General features: G+C 45.1%; 1 protein-coding gene across 5 annotated transcripts in view; it reads left to right on the plus strand.

Annotated features, from left to right (window-relative positions):
• DCLK1 (doublecortin like kinase 1) overlaps window positions 1–19,616 on the plus strand; it is a 291,499-nt gene that overhangs the window by 197,911 nt on the left and 73,972 nt on the right. For 3 of the 5 annotated variants that reach the window (XM_036904979.2, XM_036904981.2, XM_036904978.2), the window contains exons 5-6: window positions 4,526–4,642; window positions 17,311–17,405. In XM_036904979.2, coding sequence (XP_036760874.1) covers window positions 4,526–4,642; window positions 17,311–17,405 — 212 coding nt within the window. Of the gene's footprint in view, window positions 1–4,525; window positions 4,643–16,107; window positions 16,390–17,310; window positions 17,406–19,616 lie in introns of those variants that run through there. The other 2 variants (XM_036904983.2, XM_036904980.2) reach the window with 2 other exon arrangements.

Below are 19,616 nucleotides of genomic sequence, written 5' to 3' on the forward strand. Positions count from 1 at the left end.
CCACTTAAATTAATTGAAATACTTAAAATCTAAACTCTGCCGGGGAAGATGGCTGGAGTCTTCCCATATTTTTTTCCCTCATTTATGGCTTGGTGTTGCAATTTTCTCCTGTTGGTTTTGTTTGGACCCTAGGAAAACAGACAGTTACTGTCATTGTTTTGTTTGTTTTCTGCTGTTCGGCCCTTGCCTCTCAGAAGTGTTCTGACCCCCTGCATGACTCATGAGCTTTGTTCCTATCCTGGGGCAGGTGGTGTGAGATTTGAAATGCTTGTAGTTACCTTTCAGTCTCTATGATCCCCCAAGCTATTATTTCATTCTAACGCCACTTCTGAAAGTAAATAGGTTGTGCCTTTGCTTCTGATGCAATAAGCATCTTGATGCAGTTGCCCCGTTGATATCTTAAATTTTAACGTAGTGTTGGTATATTGCCACCCTACCCTCTGTTCTCCATTACCTACTATCTGTCTGCCCCCGACCACTGGCACAGACAGAAATTTTCCAGCCTTTACTCATAATGGAACATCTTGCTTAGGCCACAGCATTGGATCCCGGGGTGGTGAGGATGCCACCAACCCGAGAACCAGGGCTTCTGACGCAAGTCATTCATCCTCTCTGAGACTCAGTTTCCTTCCCTGTAAAATGAGGGGTCGGGTTAGTCCAGTGACTGGTAAGAGTTTATGTAAGTGGTAACAGGATCAATAGAAATTTGGGCCAATGTTTATCAAACAACTTTACATGTGTTTTCATATGCCAGGGCTAGTTAGTACCCAAGGGCCCAGCAGGTGGGGAGCAGACTAATAAAGGGATACTTTTGGTAGGTGTCTTCCCTGAGGGTTTCAGCCCCAGCAAGTTTGCTCTGCAGTCCACGAGTCTCACTAAGGACAATGGAATGTTGGGGGTTAAAAGGGGCTCACACCCAGCTTCATTCTCAGGGCGGTTCTGCCCCAGGCTCCGCCTCCGCCCCAGGCTCCCCTGCTCCCCTCTGCCCCGAGCACCAGGCAGAACTGTCTACAGCAACACAGGCAGTAATGGCTTGCAGCCAACGGGTTCACCAGCCCACGCCCGCCCAGTGGGCCACGTATTACCATCATGCACGTGGGTATCAGGTGAGGCTCCTGGCCATGGAACTTCCATTTTCCCTCCAGTAGAGGAATAATATGGTGAGAAATAAACTCTAGAGAAGCACAAGGGGCTACAGCCCTTAGACGGCATGAGCCCACAGGTTTCTTGCAATACTTGAAATCAGAACGCCTGCATTTGCTCGGACAAGACTGAGCCGTCTAACTGCTTTCTCTCTGGTAGCTGGGAAAGTGTCAGTTAGCGTGGAAAGATGGTTCTGTTATTCCGACCCAGAGCCCTGGTTGGGAGTCGGAGCCACAACTAGCAGTTCTAGCACCTGGGGCAAATAGCATGCGACAAACCCTAAAATCAACTTTTTAATTCATGTTGCGGCTCACAGATGGGTGTGATTACTGATGGGCACCATCTGGTAGCTTTCTATTTTAACTGTTCATTCCTGCTAACTAGATACTGAGCTTTTTAAATTAAAATTCTAAATTTATATGGCTTCTAAATGTTCATGACCTGGGATCCAAAGCCCTGGTCATCCTGCCTTCATTATTGTCCTGATTTTGATTTAAAATGAGAAACGTATAATTACTTAAAGTGATTTGTTCCATAAAGCAACATTTTTCAAACATAAGGTCCATGAAATAGAAATTAGCAGAAAGGAGCCCTTGCTGGTTAAAGGACCCCAAACTATATTCCCGGGTGGTCACTGTGCCAAGTCCCAAGGCTTTGTGTTCTCTCCATCGTGCCTGCATTGCTCCGTGCTGGGCACATAGTGGACATGACAGAAATTTAACTGGGGACATGCCAGTGGACCAGCAACATTACAGCAATCCAATTTGGTTGCTAATATCCTTCCAAAAGGCCAGGCTAATAGCCAAAGGCTATGACAAACTTCAGGACATGCTGTCAGTTGTCAGTTGTGTAGTAGAGCCTTGAGCTAATTGGATGCCCTTTTCACATATTCCGAAGATTTGTTTTGTGAATTACAACCTCCATAGACACCCCTTTGGGAGCGAATGGTTCTTGTTTTTCTTGGTCATATCTTCTGAAATTATTACATTATGTTTCTTGCCTACTTTCGTCTTTTCATGTTTGCTGGTATGTCCATATGCATGGTTTTTGTTTTTGTTTTTTTCATATTTTAAGAAATGAAAATCTATTGCAGGGCCACCCGAGCAGGCCAGAACAGACAAAAACGGCCCAGGTAGTTGTTGGGAAACCTCAGTAGGACCCTGATTCACTTTCCCTCTGCTTTTGGCTACAAAGCCACAAATACTACTATCTAAAGACCAACTTTCTGTTGTCATCTTTTTTTTAAAATCCTTCCTCTTCTTTTTACCCCCAGTAGTTCAACCCTAAGGCAATCCAGGAGATATTCTCCACTACCTCTTATGGGTTGTCTTGTAACATTTATATTTTCATAAACACATTCCTTCTTTACCAAACAACATGAACAACTTTGTTGGTTTGGAAAAAATAGAAAAAGATGTTTATGTAAAGCCATTTGGAATGTATAAGGGAAAGAAACATGTTTTGAGCTTAGAAAATTAGAAAGTGCATGGGTAATGAAGAAAAATTTCAAAGTTAAAGTCAGGCATCAGAATTAGATCTGGAATTACTATGATTTCTTGGTTACTCAAGCATAAAATGGTTTAAAAAAAGTGCAGAATGGAAAAGTTAATAGGTTAGATTTCAATTTTAAACTGCTGTACTTTAAAAGAATGCCATGTTTAAAGGCTGTTATATTTCAAGGAATGCCTACAAAGATAAATATTTATAACATGACAAAGGGATAAACTTTAATATAGAATGCATCCTTACAAACCAATAAGAAAAAGAAAAGAATTTCCCAATTGCAAATGGCCAAAAGACATGAGTAAATAATTGCAAAAGAAGAAATACAAATGGTTAATAAGCATATGTGGGAAAAAACTACACTTTATTGGTAATCACCAATTCAGATTTAAGGCAATGCAGTCCAGTATTTGTTTAAAAATTAGCAAAGATTTTTTGAAAAGATGATACCCGACCTTAGTGAGGATTCAGGCAAGTGACCAGCCTCGTACTCTGATGAAAATACAATCTGGGTCAGCCTGGCTGGAGGGCCATCTGTCAGAAATTCAAAAGCGTTTCTCTTTAGACCCACAATCCCACTTCATTCAGCAGATATTTTTAAACACCTACAATATGCCCGGGAGTTTCCACTTGGCTGGAATGTGCCATGACCTTATAATGATATGCACTTGCTGTTCTAAAGAAATAATGTGTCCTAAAGAAATAATCAGATAACTGCATGCTCATTTACAAGGGTGTCATTGAGTAATTATAATAGTGAAATTGTGAATACAGGTTACATGTCCAATGGTAGGAATTTGGTTAAACAAATTATGGTACATTCATGCAGTAAAATGTTCTATAGCCATGAAATGACAGAGTGAAAATGCTCACAATATTTGTCTTGTGAAAAGGGCTGATAATAGATCAGTATATACAGACGAATCCGATGTAGTTTAAATATATAAATGGGTAGAAAAAAATTCTAGAAGTTTGTATTATCAGCCAGCCCCCCAAAAAAGTAACATTTGATGGGTGTTTTAAAAAATATTCTTTATTTTTTTCTATCTGCAGTGTACATTGGTGATCATTACAGGCATACAAATATATTTTAATTATTAAAAATGGTTTCTTAAGCACAAGATGTGTGGGCTTGTACATCACAGTTGCTCAGTGTAGCTCACCAAGGGAGAAATAGAAAAGCTCTTTGCTGTTTAAGATGTTTAGTGTTGAATTTAATGAGCACAAACACCAAGGACTTAAGTCTAATGAAAGCAGGTGTTTCTCATCCTCAGGCCAAGAACCATCTCACAGACCCGATCATGGGGTGGGCACTGCTGAAGGTGCCCCGGCAGCCACGCAGGGTTACCTCTGCTGACTTTACCGCGTCTGAGCAAATGCTGTCATTTCCACGCGTGGAAAAGGGCCACCCTAGTGCTGTCACCGCAGGGGTGCCTGAGGACAACAAAATGAGATGTGAGGGTGGAGTTTTCCATCATCACGTCTCAGCTTATGAGGCCAGCCTTTCATCTAACACTTTTCTTGGAAGAAAGAACAATTAATTCTGAAAGAAACACATATACAAAATAACTCAAGGGATGGGGAAATAACTCAACAAAAGCACCTCTCTGCCAGGCTATTATTATTCCCAATCCATCCAGAATATTATTGTGAAGAAGGGCACTTAGAAGGCTTGCATGGTTATTTATTCTGGTGCCTACGATGCCCTCTGTGGCCCTTCTCATTGTTCTCTTGGTTCCTTTGTGACCGAACAGCGCTGGGCTGGCAGGAGCCGGGTGTGAGTGGGGGCGGCCGTGTGTTTCTGTCTCCAGGTTTACTGTGTTTGGGCTGGTGTGTGCCATGACCCTGTAATGATGTGCGCTTGCTGTTCTTTCCCCAGAATGTCGAGTGGTGAAGTCCACTTCTTACACCAAAATAGCGTCGTCATCCCGCAGGAGCACCACTAAGAGTCCAGCACCCTCAAGGCGCAGCAAGTCCCCCGCCTCAACCAGCTCAGGTAAGCAGCCCAGGGAGGCCCACGGAACTGCCTTGTGTCTGACGCACACTGAGCAGGGGATGTGTGAGGCCCAGAGCGTGAGGCTTCTAAGATTATGTCGGTTCCGGCTTATAATTTTAGAACATGTTGGGAGTGGTGGGGCAGATTTGCCAGTCTAGCGTGTTGGCTGAAAGCAAATGCATCAGGCTCGGGAAAATAGACAGCAAAGATTCAGGAAACACGGGTGCGCCCACGAGTAGAACAACACTACCACCTGCGTCATTTCTACCACACAGATTGATGCTGCAGGCTAAGGGCTCGGCTTAGGCGGCGTTTCCAGGGTGCACTTGCTGAACTGTGTTTAACACGCTTTTTACTCCGTTCCCTGGCACGACTGTGGAGCTCAGAGCACTGAGACTGAGGGCCCGGAGCAGGGTCTGCAGCCGAAGCTCTGGGCCTGTGGCCCCTGCCGGGGCGCCAGTGCTGGTGTCCAAGCAGGATGTGAGTTCACACGACGACCATCTCACCCTGCCTTTTCCTTCTTTGGTGTTAAAACTGACATGAGTGAGTTGGAAGGTGTTTTGGTGGTGGTGGTGGTGGTGGTGGTGGTCTCGGGTGTGAGGTCCACTTCACTCCTGAAGGGAGTTGTGTATTGAATGACATAAACTGTTGGATGCGTCAGGGCACAACAGCCTCCGCCCCTCCACCGCGGATTCTCACTGAGGCTGCAAACCTGTGTTTCAGCAAGGTTTCCGGGAGATTCTGATCGGAGAGACTGTGGCCCATATTTAGAGAAGGAGCAGGTTAAGCACGTGATTCCCAAAGTGTGGTCCCCTGGGCCAGTAGTATCCCCGTCACCTGAGCACTTGTTGGAAATGCAGGTGGAGCCCAACCCCCCGACCCCCAGACTCACCAGGCAGAAACCGTGGAGCTGGCGCCCAGCAATCTGGGTTTTCACAAGCCGTCCAGGTGATTCTGATGCGCAGCCAAGTTTGAGAGTCACTGAATTACAGAGAGCAAAAGGGAAAAAAATACAGGAAATATTTGACTCTGAGTCATCTGGGATGAACAATAGGACTTGATTATCTGCATTCATTGAAATGGCTGCCTGTCGGCCTCCCTGCTAGCTTCTGAGCCAAGGAGACTAGCAGGCACCGACTTCCTTTCTGACCTCCTTTCAATGGCCCACCTTCTTTTGGAAGAAGAGGAAATTTCTATCCCCAGATCATTCCTTCCCCGGAAACTGATCTTGGGGGGAGTCTCTCCCTGCAAGAGCCTCCACCTGTACCCAGAGGTGTGGACCTCCAAAAGTGAGAGAGTAATGCTGGGATTGCTCATGTAAACTCCCCAGGGAGCCCGGAGCTCTCTCATTTAACCAGCTGACTGTTTAAACTGAGCTCTTTGGAGGATATTCAGCCTTGACCAAGAACATTTCTCATTTTCTCTGAGCAAACCTGACTGTTGGATGAACCCCTACAGAGCAGCAAGCAAGAAGGTCATGGGCCTAGAAAGCCTGGTGCCCCTAAAATCTTTGGCTATTTAGTATAATCCTAGAAGGATGTGAAAGTGAAAGAAACCCCACAGTCACTGAAACATTATCAGTACCACCAAAACACATCAATATTAAAAAATATAATTAGTTCCCAGCCCAAAACAACTCTGACATTGACAAATTTTACTTATTCCTCTCTCCTTCCTCTTAATATATACCATGGATTTTAAAATACCGGGTAGAGTGGGGAGAAACCTCTAATAATGGGTGGTTAGTCAAAGTTTTATGTCTTTTACAGCACAGATATTTCAATAGACTCAATATGTACTATTGCTATTAACGTTTTTGCTGTTGTCGTTGCTCACAGGTTTGATTTTTTAAGAGTTGTAGCCAGTTAGATGCTCTTGGTTTGGGTAAAACCAAATCGAGGAAGGTAGGGGTTCGTTCAGCTTATTGTGCACTTAAGAATAGAGTCATGAGACCTGCGGCAGTTATGTCTGCAGCTAAGGTCTCCACTACACGTGCCACACAGTGTCCTCATACTTTTCCAAATCCATTCTAAAATCAAAGTGTTCCTGAAACGTCAACATTTCATTCAAGGTATCTTGAACTTCTGGGTCAAGATTGATTAAATGGCACTGATCATGTTTTGTTCAATGCAAGTCTTTTATGCATATAAAATTTTCAACTTGCTGCATTTTGATCTAGAAGGTATGCTGTACAACGATTTCCTGATTATGTAATAGCTTGTAATATGCAATGACTTTTTCTTGTGTCTACCAAATCTTACCACCTTCCTCTGGATGATTCTAATTGAGAGAAGGTTTTACAGAGCAGAAATACCCAGTCACAAATACGTGGGTTATCCCAGTGACCCTGAGCCCACTTCATTTCCATGGGACCTAAGCCAGAAGTTTAGCAAGTTCAGTGGCCTTTCCATTTGTTTTCAGGGCAAGTGTGACTGCTGGGTGTCAGGAGAGCCCCCACCTCAGGCCTGTGCACTGTGCTGGCCTAAGACTCACCAGTGGCAAGGAATGTGAATTATCATCTCTTTATTGATTGCATCACAATTTTCTTAAGATAGTCCGAGTATTTTTCATAAATCATGAAGACTTGCATGTGAATAATTGTACTTTTCTACCACCAAAGCATTGATGTTGCCCCAAATCTAATCACCACTATAAACCTGAATCTTAAAGAACCTTTGTTTTTCCACCTAAAATATTGACTTAAATTTGAAATTATTTCTACTTCAGTTATTTAATTTCGACTTCCAGTAGTCATCGTCCTACATTATACCAGAATGAAACAAAATATAAAGTTAATATTTGCTGTTTTCATGCCATGCTTCTGTTCATGATAGTATTGTTAATTTATATTTAAATGAAAAGCCAGAGTTTACCTAGGACTTTTATCTCTTTGATCTTTTTTTTTATTCTTCTAGTGATCTCCCACAGCAAGCAAGACAAGATATTATTATTTGTTATGTAATAATATAGTCTGGTTTTAGAAATGGGGAAACAGAGGCAGGACTGGGAGAACTGCTTGGCCCAGAGTCACAGTTAATAGTGGCCACTCGAGGCTGGCACTTGGGGCTTCCAGTGCTCCAGACCCAGCAGGCTGGCAATCCTTGATACCTGTTTCTTCATGTTTACTTATTAAAGTTTCGGTCTCTGGGAAATAGCTCACACAGTCTCTGGTTTAAGACTGCAATTCACAACATCATAACACTTTGCAACAGACCCGAAGTATTCATCGCAGGCACCAGCATTTCCAGGAGGTAAAATGATTCACTCCAGCTTCATGATATATGTCTGCTACAGAAACTTTCCTTGGTAAGTCAGTGTTAGAACAAGAATGAGAATCCCATATAAATATTTTCTTGGTTCCTTATCCATTCCTCTTCTTGGAACTAAAAGAAGTTAGAGGTGATTTATTAATATAAGGTGTCCGCTTACCCATTGAGAAATAGGTAGCACAGGCCTGCTAGTGTCAGGCACTTGCTAGATGCTAATAATGAAAAGGTGAAAGAAATAGCCTCGACTCTCAAGAAGCATACATGTCAAGACCCCTTAATAATTTATAGTTAACATAATTCACATATTTGTTGAAATATTATCAGTCTCCATAACAGAGTCCAAAGAAGGCAGTTGGAGCTAGAAAAAGAAAGAAAATTAATGTCTAAATAACACAGAAGGAAAATATTGAGCCCCAGACAATTGCGTGCCAAGACATGAAATGTGGTATCACTAAGAAATGGGGAAAATGGTTTTTACTTACTTCTTAAAGAAAGGAGAATATATAAGAACATCATAAGGAGTGTTTAGTATGGGTTGAATCTTTATTCGTGTGTGTTTGTCTTTGGAACACAGACGGCTCATAAAACATGTAATTTGAAAGTGAAATTCTTTTAAATAAATTCCTCTATTTTCCCAGAGAAGTTATAACAAAGTATCTCCAAAATAAGAGTATAATATGCACTGATTCAGTTTCAGTAAGCACAGATAAAGTTTAGTTTTGTTTTATATTGTCTTCTTAATGTTGAGCCCCAGACAAGGGACATTTACTCATCTGATGAAAATGAATGATAGCTTCTAGGAAGTATAAGAAAACCACATTTCCCTCCTTGAATTTTCAGTGCTGACGTCCTTAAAACATGCAGGTGTTACAATTTTTATCTCTTCTTGTATCCCTTAGAAGAATCTTAGGAATTTTTTGTTTGCTTGTTTTAGAGTTTTTATGCCCATTTAGAAGGATGGCCAACTTTTTGTCATAGAATGACACCCTCTATTTAGAATTTCTCTGTCGAAGCTATAGCAAACCTAACTGAGCCCCCAGGGGGTGCCTCACAGCATCAATTCAGGCATGAGCTCATGCATGTTTTTGCCCTCAAAAGCTCCTAGTCTAAGGTAGAAACATTCCTGGCAACCACCATTCATTTATTCAGTATGCAATGAAACCCCACCACATACCAGTGATGCTGGGTGCAGAGATGGCAGGGGGAACATTTGACAGAAAGAGGAGCTGGGTGCTTGAGGTGATGACCTTTTACCATGACTGAAACTCATTCCATCCTCCCCAGGCATGAAACTTACTTGTATGTGCCTCTAGAAATCCTGAAGTTTTTAAATTTATACTATTCAAATTTTACTTCTTTACAGTTACATAAAAATATTTTATGCAACATATGCAGATAAGACAAGAATCAAAGCTGGGGAAGCAAAGAGAATTTTAATCAGCTTAATCATTAATTTGTCAACTTTTTGATTTATATCAAACACTTTCAAAGACAAATTGCTAGCTATTAATTTTTAGCTCAATCTTTTCCTTTAGTAGAGAGATATCAGCCTATATGTTCTATGGAGGATTCTTTCTGCTTTGGGGTTCCAAGGGAATTGTTGGAAACAAAATGTATGCAGAAAATCAAGAGGGCTGATGATTCATCCCTTGTGTTCTAAGAAGTTTTTGCTGCATTTGAAGCTTGATCCTCCTCCTATCCTTTCGCTATACCCATCGTCTTCCCCCAATGTTCACTCTCTGCAGTTGAATATCTCCAAAGACAATCTCCAAAGCTTTGAACCATTATCTCGACCCACTGTCTATGTGGGGGCAGCACCCGCCATCAACTACTTCTATAAATTCTTCACTGTTAATGCCCCAGGTTAATTAAATAAGTATTTCCTGAACGTCTACTGCATTCCAGGCATGTATGAGGTCCCCCGGATGCAATGATGATTAAACCACCATTCTTATCTTCCAGTTAGGAGGCAAACATATATACCGCTTACTATAATAATGTGGGGAGTGCCATGACAGCCCAGAGGAAGAAGGGACTAAATCTCATTCATGGGAAAGCTTCCAAGAGAAAAGGACTTGCTTGGAAGAGAAAAAGACTTATAAATTGGGACTTGAAGGATCATGCCAGGATAAGAAGGGCTAGGGATGCTTGAGGACCTGAGGAAACAATGTGAGTTGTGACACAGAGGCATCAGTGTATACAGCATATTTAAGGGACATTTGTTCATCCGATGAAAATGAATGATAGCTTCTGGGAAAGGGCTGGAGAAGATGGTGATGGTCCAGTTGGTTGTGCTAAGACGGCACAGGGCATATTTTCGTTGTTGGTCTTAGGGGGTGCAAGAGGGTTTTTCATAAGCCATGACTTGATTTGTATTTGAAGTTCAGAAACAGTGGTGCAGCGGTAGAGAGAGGATGCCTGCAGAGGAGGGACCGACGGCCTGGAAGGTTCCAGGAGGCCACTGCGGTGATCCTGGGAAGAAATTGTTAGGACGAAATTTAAACAGCAGTGTTGGGAATGGGGGAGACATCAAAAGGGAGATGAACCAGAAATTTCCCTGGATATGATGCCAGAGGAAGAGGGGGAATCAGAGGTGGGGAGCAGGTTTGTTGAGGGAGGGAATGAGTCCATTTTAGACATGCGGAATGTGAGTTGCTTTGGAAACCTCAGTAGGCACGGAGGAATAAGTAACTGTGTTTAAGTCAGGTTTGAGCCGACAAAATGTTTTTGGGAGACCCTGGCATATAGCAGTGATCTAGATAACGGAATCGTAAGGTTCCCCTCCCTGACCCGAATGAGAAATGTGCAAATGCGAGCAAAGCAGCTGGAGCATCGTGGTTCAGGGCACATCAGAAGGGGCAGGAGGGCAGTGAGGGTGCCGCCTCACGGCCAAGGAGCAGCAAATTCCGAGGTGCAGAGAGAGGCGGGAACAAGGAATGTTGAGAAGTCAGGAGGCCGTAGGTTTGGTGGCAAGGACACCAGTGGTGGCCTGCCAAAGACCCATCCAGACGGCAGCGGGGCCTCCTCTGAGCATGCGGTCCCGGGGGCCACGACGGGGACTGACCCCCGGGGAGGCTCTCCCACAATACCCAGTAACATGGGGACAAGCGCCCACAGAGGGGCTGCAGAGACCCTCCCACCCAGATCCAAGGGGCCCCCCAATGCCCACAGCCTGTTCTGGCACCCTGGATGACACATTTTCATGATTTTAAATCAAAAGACTCCAGATGATCCAGTTTTATTGTTGAATCAACCCTGAAATCATCTTTGGCTCCTTTTCTCCTCCCCTTCTAGATTCAGCCTTCACAGGTCGGCCTGCCTCCTCCTTTGTCATGCAGCTCACAGGCTGCAGAAACTGCGAGCTGGTCTCCTCCCTGCCCTTGGCCTCTGTGCACCCGCGTCAGACTTGCCTTACTGTCTGCCAAAAAGCATCTGAGCTCTTTATGCTCATAGGAAGAGCGCTCTTGATGTGGCTGCAGTCTTCCTTCCAAGCCACATTTCCCACTTCTCCTCCAGACTTGGGCTCCAACCTATATAGTAATTAAGCCACCAGACCCCCCTTGGGCTTTTCTGCCTGGTACCTTTATGCCTGGATGCCTTCCTTTGTCACTTCTACTGTCAGAAGGGCACGCACCCAGTTTGACCCAGAGGACCTCTGTGAAACGTTTGCTGACTGCTTCCTTCTCTGGAGTCTTCCCCACCTCTGCAATCCTGTGGTGACTGATTTGGCTCCCAGTCTGCAGGTGACGGAGTGCATCACCCACCTCAGCTGTCACGCTTCTGAGAGCAGCTCTCTATACATTTGACAGCGCTTCCAAGTTCCTGGTAACTCCTGCGTGAATGTGGACCAGATGAGTAGACTGAGAGATACTAGTAGGGTCTGTTCAAGTTGCCTAGATAACCTTGAAGTTCAAGGGCCTTTGAGTAAATGTTTATTTTAAAAAATCACAAAGTTGTGTCCCTTGCTGCGTCCCCACTGTTTTTATCGACCTCTCAGTTTCCCATTACTCTCACTAAAGAGTCTCTTTGAATTGGACCTATTGTCTCATGGACCAAAAGAATGTAGACAAATGGAGAACATCAGGTTCCGCCTCACCTGTGAGCCAAGCACCTGTGAAGGTAGAATTAGGAAGGAGCTTGGTTTTCCAAGAGCGCCCCTACCCCCTGCTTAGATAGTTGCCTGTTTTCTCTCAGCCTCAGTTAAGTCCATCTGCTTTCTCTTTCTTTCCTTGGCAATGGGTCAAGCAAGGACGAGGGCTGGGAAGAGAGATTGGAGAGTACCTACTGCCTCCTCCACGATCACGAGTGAGGGAAAGTCTAACGCAAGCTGCCCGATCTCCCAGGCAACATGCCGAGCCACCACCCAAGCACACAGACAGACACCCATACATATGCAGAGATGTCCCCTCCTCTCATCCCTGCAAGGGTAGCATTCTCAATAAATGAGCCACCTTAAGTGCAAAAACGTGGGTTTTCATGTCCAAAAAGTTACTCACTTTGCAATTAAATGATCTTGCTTGGAGATTGCTCTGATTTCAGGACCAGTGTGAGACATTTGAACACTGAGCTTTCACTTGACATCTGAAAGTTTTAAGAATGAATCTGTAAAGAAAAGAAACCCCTAAAGTTCACAGAGGGGTTACTAAATTAACAAACACACATGTCTGAAATCATTTCAAAGGAGCAATGAATTAGTAAAAGTAAGGTAAGTATTTTCAAATTTTAGGACTGTTTTAGTAACTTCATATTCAGCTGTAAGTTTTGGGAGACAAGGACAATACAGTCAGGCACATAGTAAGTGTGAGCAGGTGCACTGACTGGTTGATTACAGAACCGTGAATCAATGACTCCAGTGAGTGACCTAGAGCCGGATCATCTATCTGAAATGATGAAGGACAAGGTGAGGCTGGATTCTTCATAAGGAATGTAGCTCTGGGAGGGAAGGAAGTTCCCCATCCAGGGCAAGTTCCTTATAAATTTGATGCGACCGAAGAAGGACAAGGGGAAGGGCAGGTTAGGTTGGGAGAAAGGGTTTTCTTGCCTACAGCTCAGTCTCTCGCTTGGTTCTGTGCTTGCTGCCCCAGCCAGCACTCACTTCCCTTCCCACACCTTCTGGGAGGAGTTCCATGTACGGGTCCCTGGTGCCTGGTGGGCACCAGACCAATTATGTACCAGGAACGGAGGGGAGGAGAGAATGGCCATTTTCTCTCCACCCTTTCCCCCGCCCCAGCCCTACCGTGGCCCAGTGATATGCAGATAGGCCAAGGCCAGGGGGGAAATCCTGGGTGAAAACTTCTATTTACCCCACAGGGGTTAATATACTGTGACCAGGTCATGCTGCTATGGCCCTGAGAGGCTTAGGGAAGAGTCAAGTTGAAAAAAAGAGGTGTGGGCTAGGGAGGATAGAAGTCCACTCTGCAGATTTATCCCATGGCTCTTTCATGACCAGTTATGTAATCGATCATCTCAGTATCTGTGTATAACATAGCCTAGAGTGAGCTCTTGTTATTCGGGAGGTAACAAGCAGAGCTAGGAATACAGGATGTAAGTCAGATGAACCCAGACAAACCTCCACACATGAAGGAACCCCAAACAGGCAGGAAGGCAGTGGATCCTTCACTCATTACATCAGTGACTTCACATTGATATAACTAATTGTTAGACCTGCTTGGCCATTTAAAAACACCATATTAAGTTGAATTTTTCCCATTCAAGATAAAGAATTGTTTAATAAAGTCCTCTGCAGAGTAAAAACATTTGGTAGTTGAATTTTAACAAGTTCTTCTAAATAAATGACGAAGCCCTTTTATGGGTATTAGGGTACTTCTGGTATTACAGGAGAAAAAACAGCTGAGCCCAATGTAGCTGTCAACTTACTTCCAAAGTAAAATTATTTTTTCCAGCAGCCGTTCAGCAATACAGTGTATGATGTTGTCTGGATGCCAAGAGCCATTTGAAGAGGTTGCTCATGCTTGTTAGGTGGCCAGGGGGGCGAGTGTGAACAGGGCTCTGACCCTGAGAGTACAAGCTGTCCTCAAAATGCTGGGCTGTCAATGGCTTGGTTGGCACTTGAGCTTTGTCGCTCCAGAGAGGTGGCATCACAAGTAGCAGCCCCAAGCCCAGGGGCTATAAATAAAGGAGGTGGGCCGGGGCACCTGGTGATAGAGAAACCTGGCCCCCCTCTGCTCTGCAGACAGGAGGCAGCCATTCTGGACAAGTCCTGAGTACCAGGAAGGCCGGTTCTTTGAGAAGCCGTCACTGAGAACCAGTTCTGTGAGCCTCAGGTTTCCTCATCTAAAACAGGAAAAAAATTATAGCAAACTACACTGCAGAATTGATGTCACAGGAGACGCTTTAGTTCAACGTGTCCACACTGTGTCTTCCCAGACCCACTTCCTCTTTGGCCTTAATCCTCTTCCCCCAGTCAGTGACCACACCCCGTAGTTTTTGCCTCTGAAATCTCTCTGGAATGCCCTTTTCCTCCACCTGCACTGCACCCCCCTAGAGCCAGCCTGACCATCTCTCTGCCCAGAGGACCCTTAAATGGGCCACCTTCTCTCCCATGGAGCCATTCTCCTGCAGGACACCCCTGGGCCCTTAGTGTTATCGAGTCCATTTTTGACAGGGCAGGAGCTCTTGAGAGCTTTTAAATATGTAAACCTGATCCTCTGACTCCTGCTTAAAATCATTCACTAGCTTGTCTTGGCCCTTTGGGTAAAAATCAAACTCCTTAACATGAATTTTAAAGCCCTGCCTTTATCCCACCCTGCCTGCTTCTCTGTCCTCACCCCTAAGGCTCCTGCCCTCTAACTTCCCTTGTCCGCTGTGCTCACTCAGTTCTCTCACACCGGCCCCCTCCCCAACACCCAGCCTGGAAACAGGTGGTCACCTGGCCTCAGAACAACTCCCTTCACCTGGCCAACCCCTCCTACTGCTTTGCTTCAGGCCCCGTTACCCATTACCCGCTCTGTAGGGTTGTAGAACAACTGTGACCCCATAGACTGGTAGGATTCCAGAGGTACCACCCAATACATCCCTCCTCAAAATCCTTTATTGTGCTTACCGGTTTCGTTCCCTGATTTCCCCGCAGTCTAGAAGGCTGCCTGCCGCACGGGAGGGCAGCTCGCCCCGTATTTGCTGGTCACATTGCTTATCATCTTGATGCCTCAGTTCCCTCACCTGTAAAATAATACTGCCTGCCTCATGGAGTTACTGTGAGAGTGAAATGAGATTATCTGTACATATGTATGCATGTAAATGCATATATAACACGTTTAATGCATTAGCTGGTCCGTGGAATGTAAGTCTTCAGTAAACAGAGATGCACGCATACAGGGTACTTAAATGCAAACTTTTTGTTGTTATTTTATTTTGTTTTTTAAAGCAATGTACTCCCAAGGCTGTTTTGCTGGGAGACCACTTTTTTTTTCTTTATTTTCCATTGGCTTGATATGACTAGAGTGTATTGAAAGTAAAAAAAACGTTAGTATTCTGTTTGTTTCCCCATTTCATCTTTTTTTTCCCCCAATCTGTGGGTCCCCTTAGGTGTGATGGAAAGACACAGTAGAGTGGAAGTGGGCAGAGAAAGCACTACATTTATAAAACCAGTTTTCCAGGCCGGATGTAGGGTATCTCTTGCCTGATTAGATGTGGGTTTGGCCTCTGCTCGCAGTTCGTTCGTCCTGGCTGGTTTCAGACGCCTTTCCGGAGACGCTGCTGGCTGGGCAGCGTGCTTCAGAGGGGTCTGCACACCAGCCTCACGCAGACAGGACTGCACAGTGCAGACAAATTAAAGCTCTCTCACTTTCCTTACTTCAGTCTTCCAAAAACAGAGTTGGTGGTGCTGGTCTTTTAAAGAAGAAGTCTCCAAACACAAAACTACAAATGGGTGTAGCACGGGTGGTGGCATTTCTTAAAGGTCTTTGGAGAAGATGATGAGACGTGGGGCTTCCCACTTCCACGGCCCTAAGGTTTTCTGCAAACATGGAGTGTGAAGAATCAATAAACCTTGTACCTTGCCCCTTCATTTCGTGGGGGTGTACTTCCTGCCCCGAAGCTACCAAGCTTTAAGGGGAGTCATTGTCAGTTCGATTTTCAGATGAGTCACTGGGTGTCTTGCCCCCAGAGGCACTGATTCAGGGCACAGCGCTGCACAGACTTCCGGGAGTTAGTAGTGGAGGGTGGGGGTGGTGGCAGCTCCCACTTGGCATGAGGCTTAATTGACACCTTTGATGTAGCCTAAGACAGAGCCCGCACCTCCCACTGTTGCTGGCAGACGTCAGCCTTACGCAGAAAAGGCATCTGCTGATGAATCCTGCATCTCATTCAGCCTGCTTTGGGAGCAGCCTCAGCCATCCTTAACTAATCCAGCGCGTCCCATCTCTGCGGGTGCTCGGCTGAGTGCTGGGAAGGGGGGTTCACCTCTTGCTGTTGTCAGGTTAAACCCTAGGACTGTGTCCATGTTAGAACTCATAGAAGGTAAGTTGAATGCATTATCGTTCTCCCTCGTGGAAAATGTTTATTATGCATCCTCAAGTATGTGTGTGCCTCACTGCTAGTTCTGTCTCATTGACTGTGGATGTATAGTGTATAAAAAAGTCATTTTTACAGGTGAAATAGTGGCAGCCTTCTGTGTCTCTCTAAAGTCATGCTTTTAAGTGCTTTATCAGTTGGAGGTGATGCTACTCAGAGAAAAAACAATTGTCTACCTGAATTCCATGGCTTTGGCTCAGAGTCTTGAAAATGTTGTGTAAAAGTCTTGAGAGTCGGATGGAATTCCAAGGATTAAAATCCATCAGAAAGCAGCTTTTATTTTCAATAGCAGTAAAGACAAACTGTGAGGTGTTCCTGAGCATCTGTGCCAATTACTTTTCAAGGGGGGTCCTTCAGAGTTAGGCTAGGTGGGTGTGCAGGGCACTCGTGGATGTGGGAACTTCTACAAGTGAATTCTTAACTATAGAAAGACAGTGATTTATCTCAAGTCACTGGAAACATCATTTGTGAGCTGTGCTAATATTTACTCCAACTGGGTGGTTCTGGGAAGCCGGACTAAAGCATTAAGGATGAATCCCATCAAAAATGTCTCAGGATCTTAGCCACATGCCTAGAACTGCTCCTGGCTGGCCCAGTCAGAGGCATCAGGACTAAACTCATCAGGAAAGTTTCAGAAGTACATTTTGAAAGATTTTTGTGTGACCAGCTGTGGTGCTAAACACAGCTAACAGAACAGTGAATTTCTGAGGTGGGTTACTCCCTGAAGCTTTTTATCAGGGCTACAGATAAAGTCTCTGGAATTGTAGCTAATGTCCCTTTATAATTGTTTGTTTCTCTGAGAACATGATTTGTCATGAAAATTCTTCACCAAGCCATGTTTTCTGCCTGTGATTTTTTGCACTCCAGTTAATGGAACCCCTGGTAGCCAGCTCTCCACTCCACGCTCAGGCAAGTCGCCAAGCCCATCACCCACCAGCCCGGGAAGCCTGCGGAAGCAGAAGGTAAGGGAACGCACGCTTCTGGTTTAAGGTGTGTCTGAGCTTCGCCTCAGTGATACAGGTGGCTCAAACGGCCGTCTCGGACCCGCTTGGTCTAAGTAATAACCAGGTGAGGGCAGGTGGTAAGCAACGATGAGTCACTTAGCGTGGCTGGGGTTTCTCTTAGCAGCCCTGAGCTGGAACGCAAGGCTTTTAATTTCCCTATAAACTGGGGAAAATCTTAAATCTGAGCAGAGTAGACAGTTTCTGCTTCACTTGTAAACACCCAACTCGTTTTGTCCTGAATGCACAGACTTTATTGACCTGCTCTGTAAGCTCTCTTAGCTGTAACGCATTGCATTAGGCGTCAGCATTGACCATCAGCTTCCTCAGGAAGGAAAAAGGAGAAGTGCCTGGGCTGAGGGGGGGTGGGCCGTGGCGGGGAGTTGCTTTATGGTGTAGAACCGTGGTCCAGAGCAGCTTAGGGTCCAGGGTGCAGCGGATGGGTACATATGACACGTGTTTTCGTAAGCACCTTCTTTTCCATCACTGTTTGCTGACCTTTTAGCATCTTGTGCAATAATGCCGAAGTTGACTGAGCGTGGAGATCAAAGTCAAAAAGTTCCTGGGAACAGAGTTAGCATCTGCATGCTAAGGAGGGAGGTGAGGATTAGCTCTCCTTTCAGGATGGGAGAACAGTTCTGATCCCCTCAAAACCTGCTCTGTCTGTCTTTGCCGGTAATACTGAGGCGAGAGTGAGAGGTGTGGGAAGGGGAGGCGGAGAAGGAGCAGTGGAGGACACGGGAAGCCTGCCGTTGTCCTGATTCCGCGAGCAAGGTGGGGAGGAATATGCGCTCTTAGGAGGTTGTGTGCTGGTGCTCACTGGGCATTTTAATAAGCAACAGCTCCCGGGGGGCTTCTGAATGCAGACACGGGAGTTTTGGAGTTGGTTTATTTTGTTATGGGTTTTAAAATGAGACTCCCCAGGGCATGAATTTAAACTGCATCCAAGATGTAAGCTCCTGTGAAGCCTCCTGCCAAGGTTGTGTCCATACGTGGTATCTAAAAGTGGGGGGGGCCGGGCACTCAGCTCCCCCACCCTTTGGAGCCTGGCCCGCCAAAATGCAGGCTGTATGGTCTTTCTCCCCTCCATCCTCCTGGCACCGGTCAGGGTGTTCAGACTGTTTGATGAGCTGTGAGCTTTGACATTAGCTCCTCTGCTAAGTGGCTGTGTTGTCTTAGACAAGTCTGTCACCATCTCTGGACCTCAGTTGGAAAAACAAAACCAAACAAAAAGGAGGCTCTTTCCAGATGGAAAACCGAGTCATTCTATTCCAATTCCCTCTAAAAGTTGTCACTGTGGTTTTCTTCTTGGCCACATCGAATTTGGCATCTTAAAGTATAGCAATCATTAGGGAACTACTTGAAAAGAATTGGCCAAGTTCATTTAATCGCCTAGACGTCCATCCTTAGGTGGAGGAAGTGGTGGAAGGGGAAAGGATCCTGTTCTTGTGAATGCTACGCAGCCAGGCTCCCATCTATAGGGACAGCCGTTAGAGCACAGATAGGGCCCTCGGTCACAGTCCATTTCCTCTTTTGAAGTGTAGGCTTTGAAGAGTGTACCCGGCATAGAAATCTCTCTTCATTCTTTGAGCTAATTAAGCTCAGATTTAGGATTTAGCTCATGCTCAGGTGTTGAGATTGAATTCGAGTGACTGAGGTTCGCCACCGCAGATGGGAGCTTGTCTTTCTGCTCGCTCACTGTTGAGACCTCCATCCCGGGGACGTAAAGCACTTTGCTCAACTCTCCTTCTGTTGGCAGAATGAGACTAGAATTTGCTGCTTCCGTCTTCTGAATCCTCTGCTTCACCCTGATTGGGTCCCACCGAGGCAGAAGATTTCCATCCAGTTTCCAGCAGCTGTGTGGCCAATGGCGTATATAATCACCATTGCCAGCACTTGGGAAATGATTATAAGGGATGGTTCTCTTAGAGAGACTTCATTTTGTCATTTCCGAAAGTACCCATGTAAGCACACCGTACTTGTGAGGGAAAAAAAAATTCCCTTTGTTTTAGAGAGACAAAGGGTTTATCATCATCTGAAAACATTTATGAAGCACATGTTGTGTGCAGGGCACTGGGTAATTCAGAGATAGCTCAGTTTCCAAGCTGTTACATTTAGGCCATAAGTGCACACCCTCCATCGGTGTCCCCTGTCAGTGCGTGGACACTGTCC

The sequence above is a fragment of the Manis pentadactyla genome, chromosome 2, assembly GCF_030020395.1.
Source record: "Manis pentadactyla isolate mManPen7 chromosome 2, mManPen7.hap1, whole genome shotgun sequence".
Taxonomy (NCBI): domain Eukaryota; kingdom Metazoa; phylum Chordata; class Mammalia; order Pholidota; family Manidae; genus Manis; species Manis pentadactyla.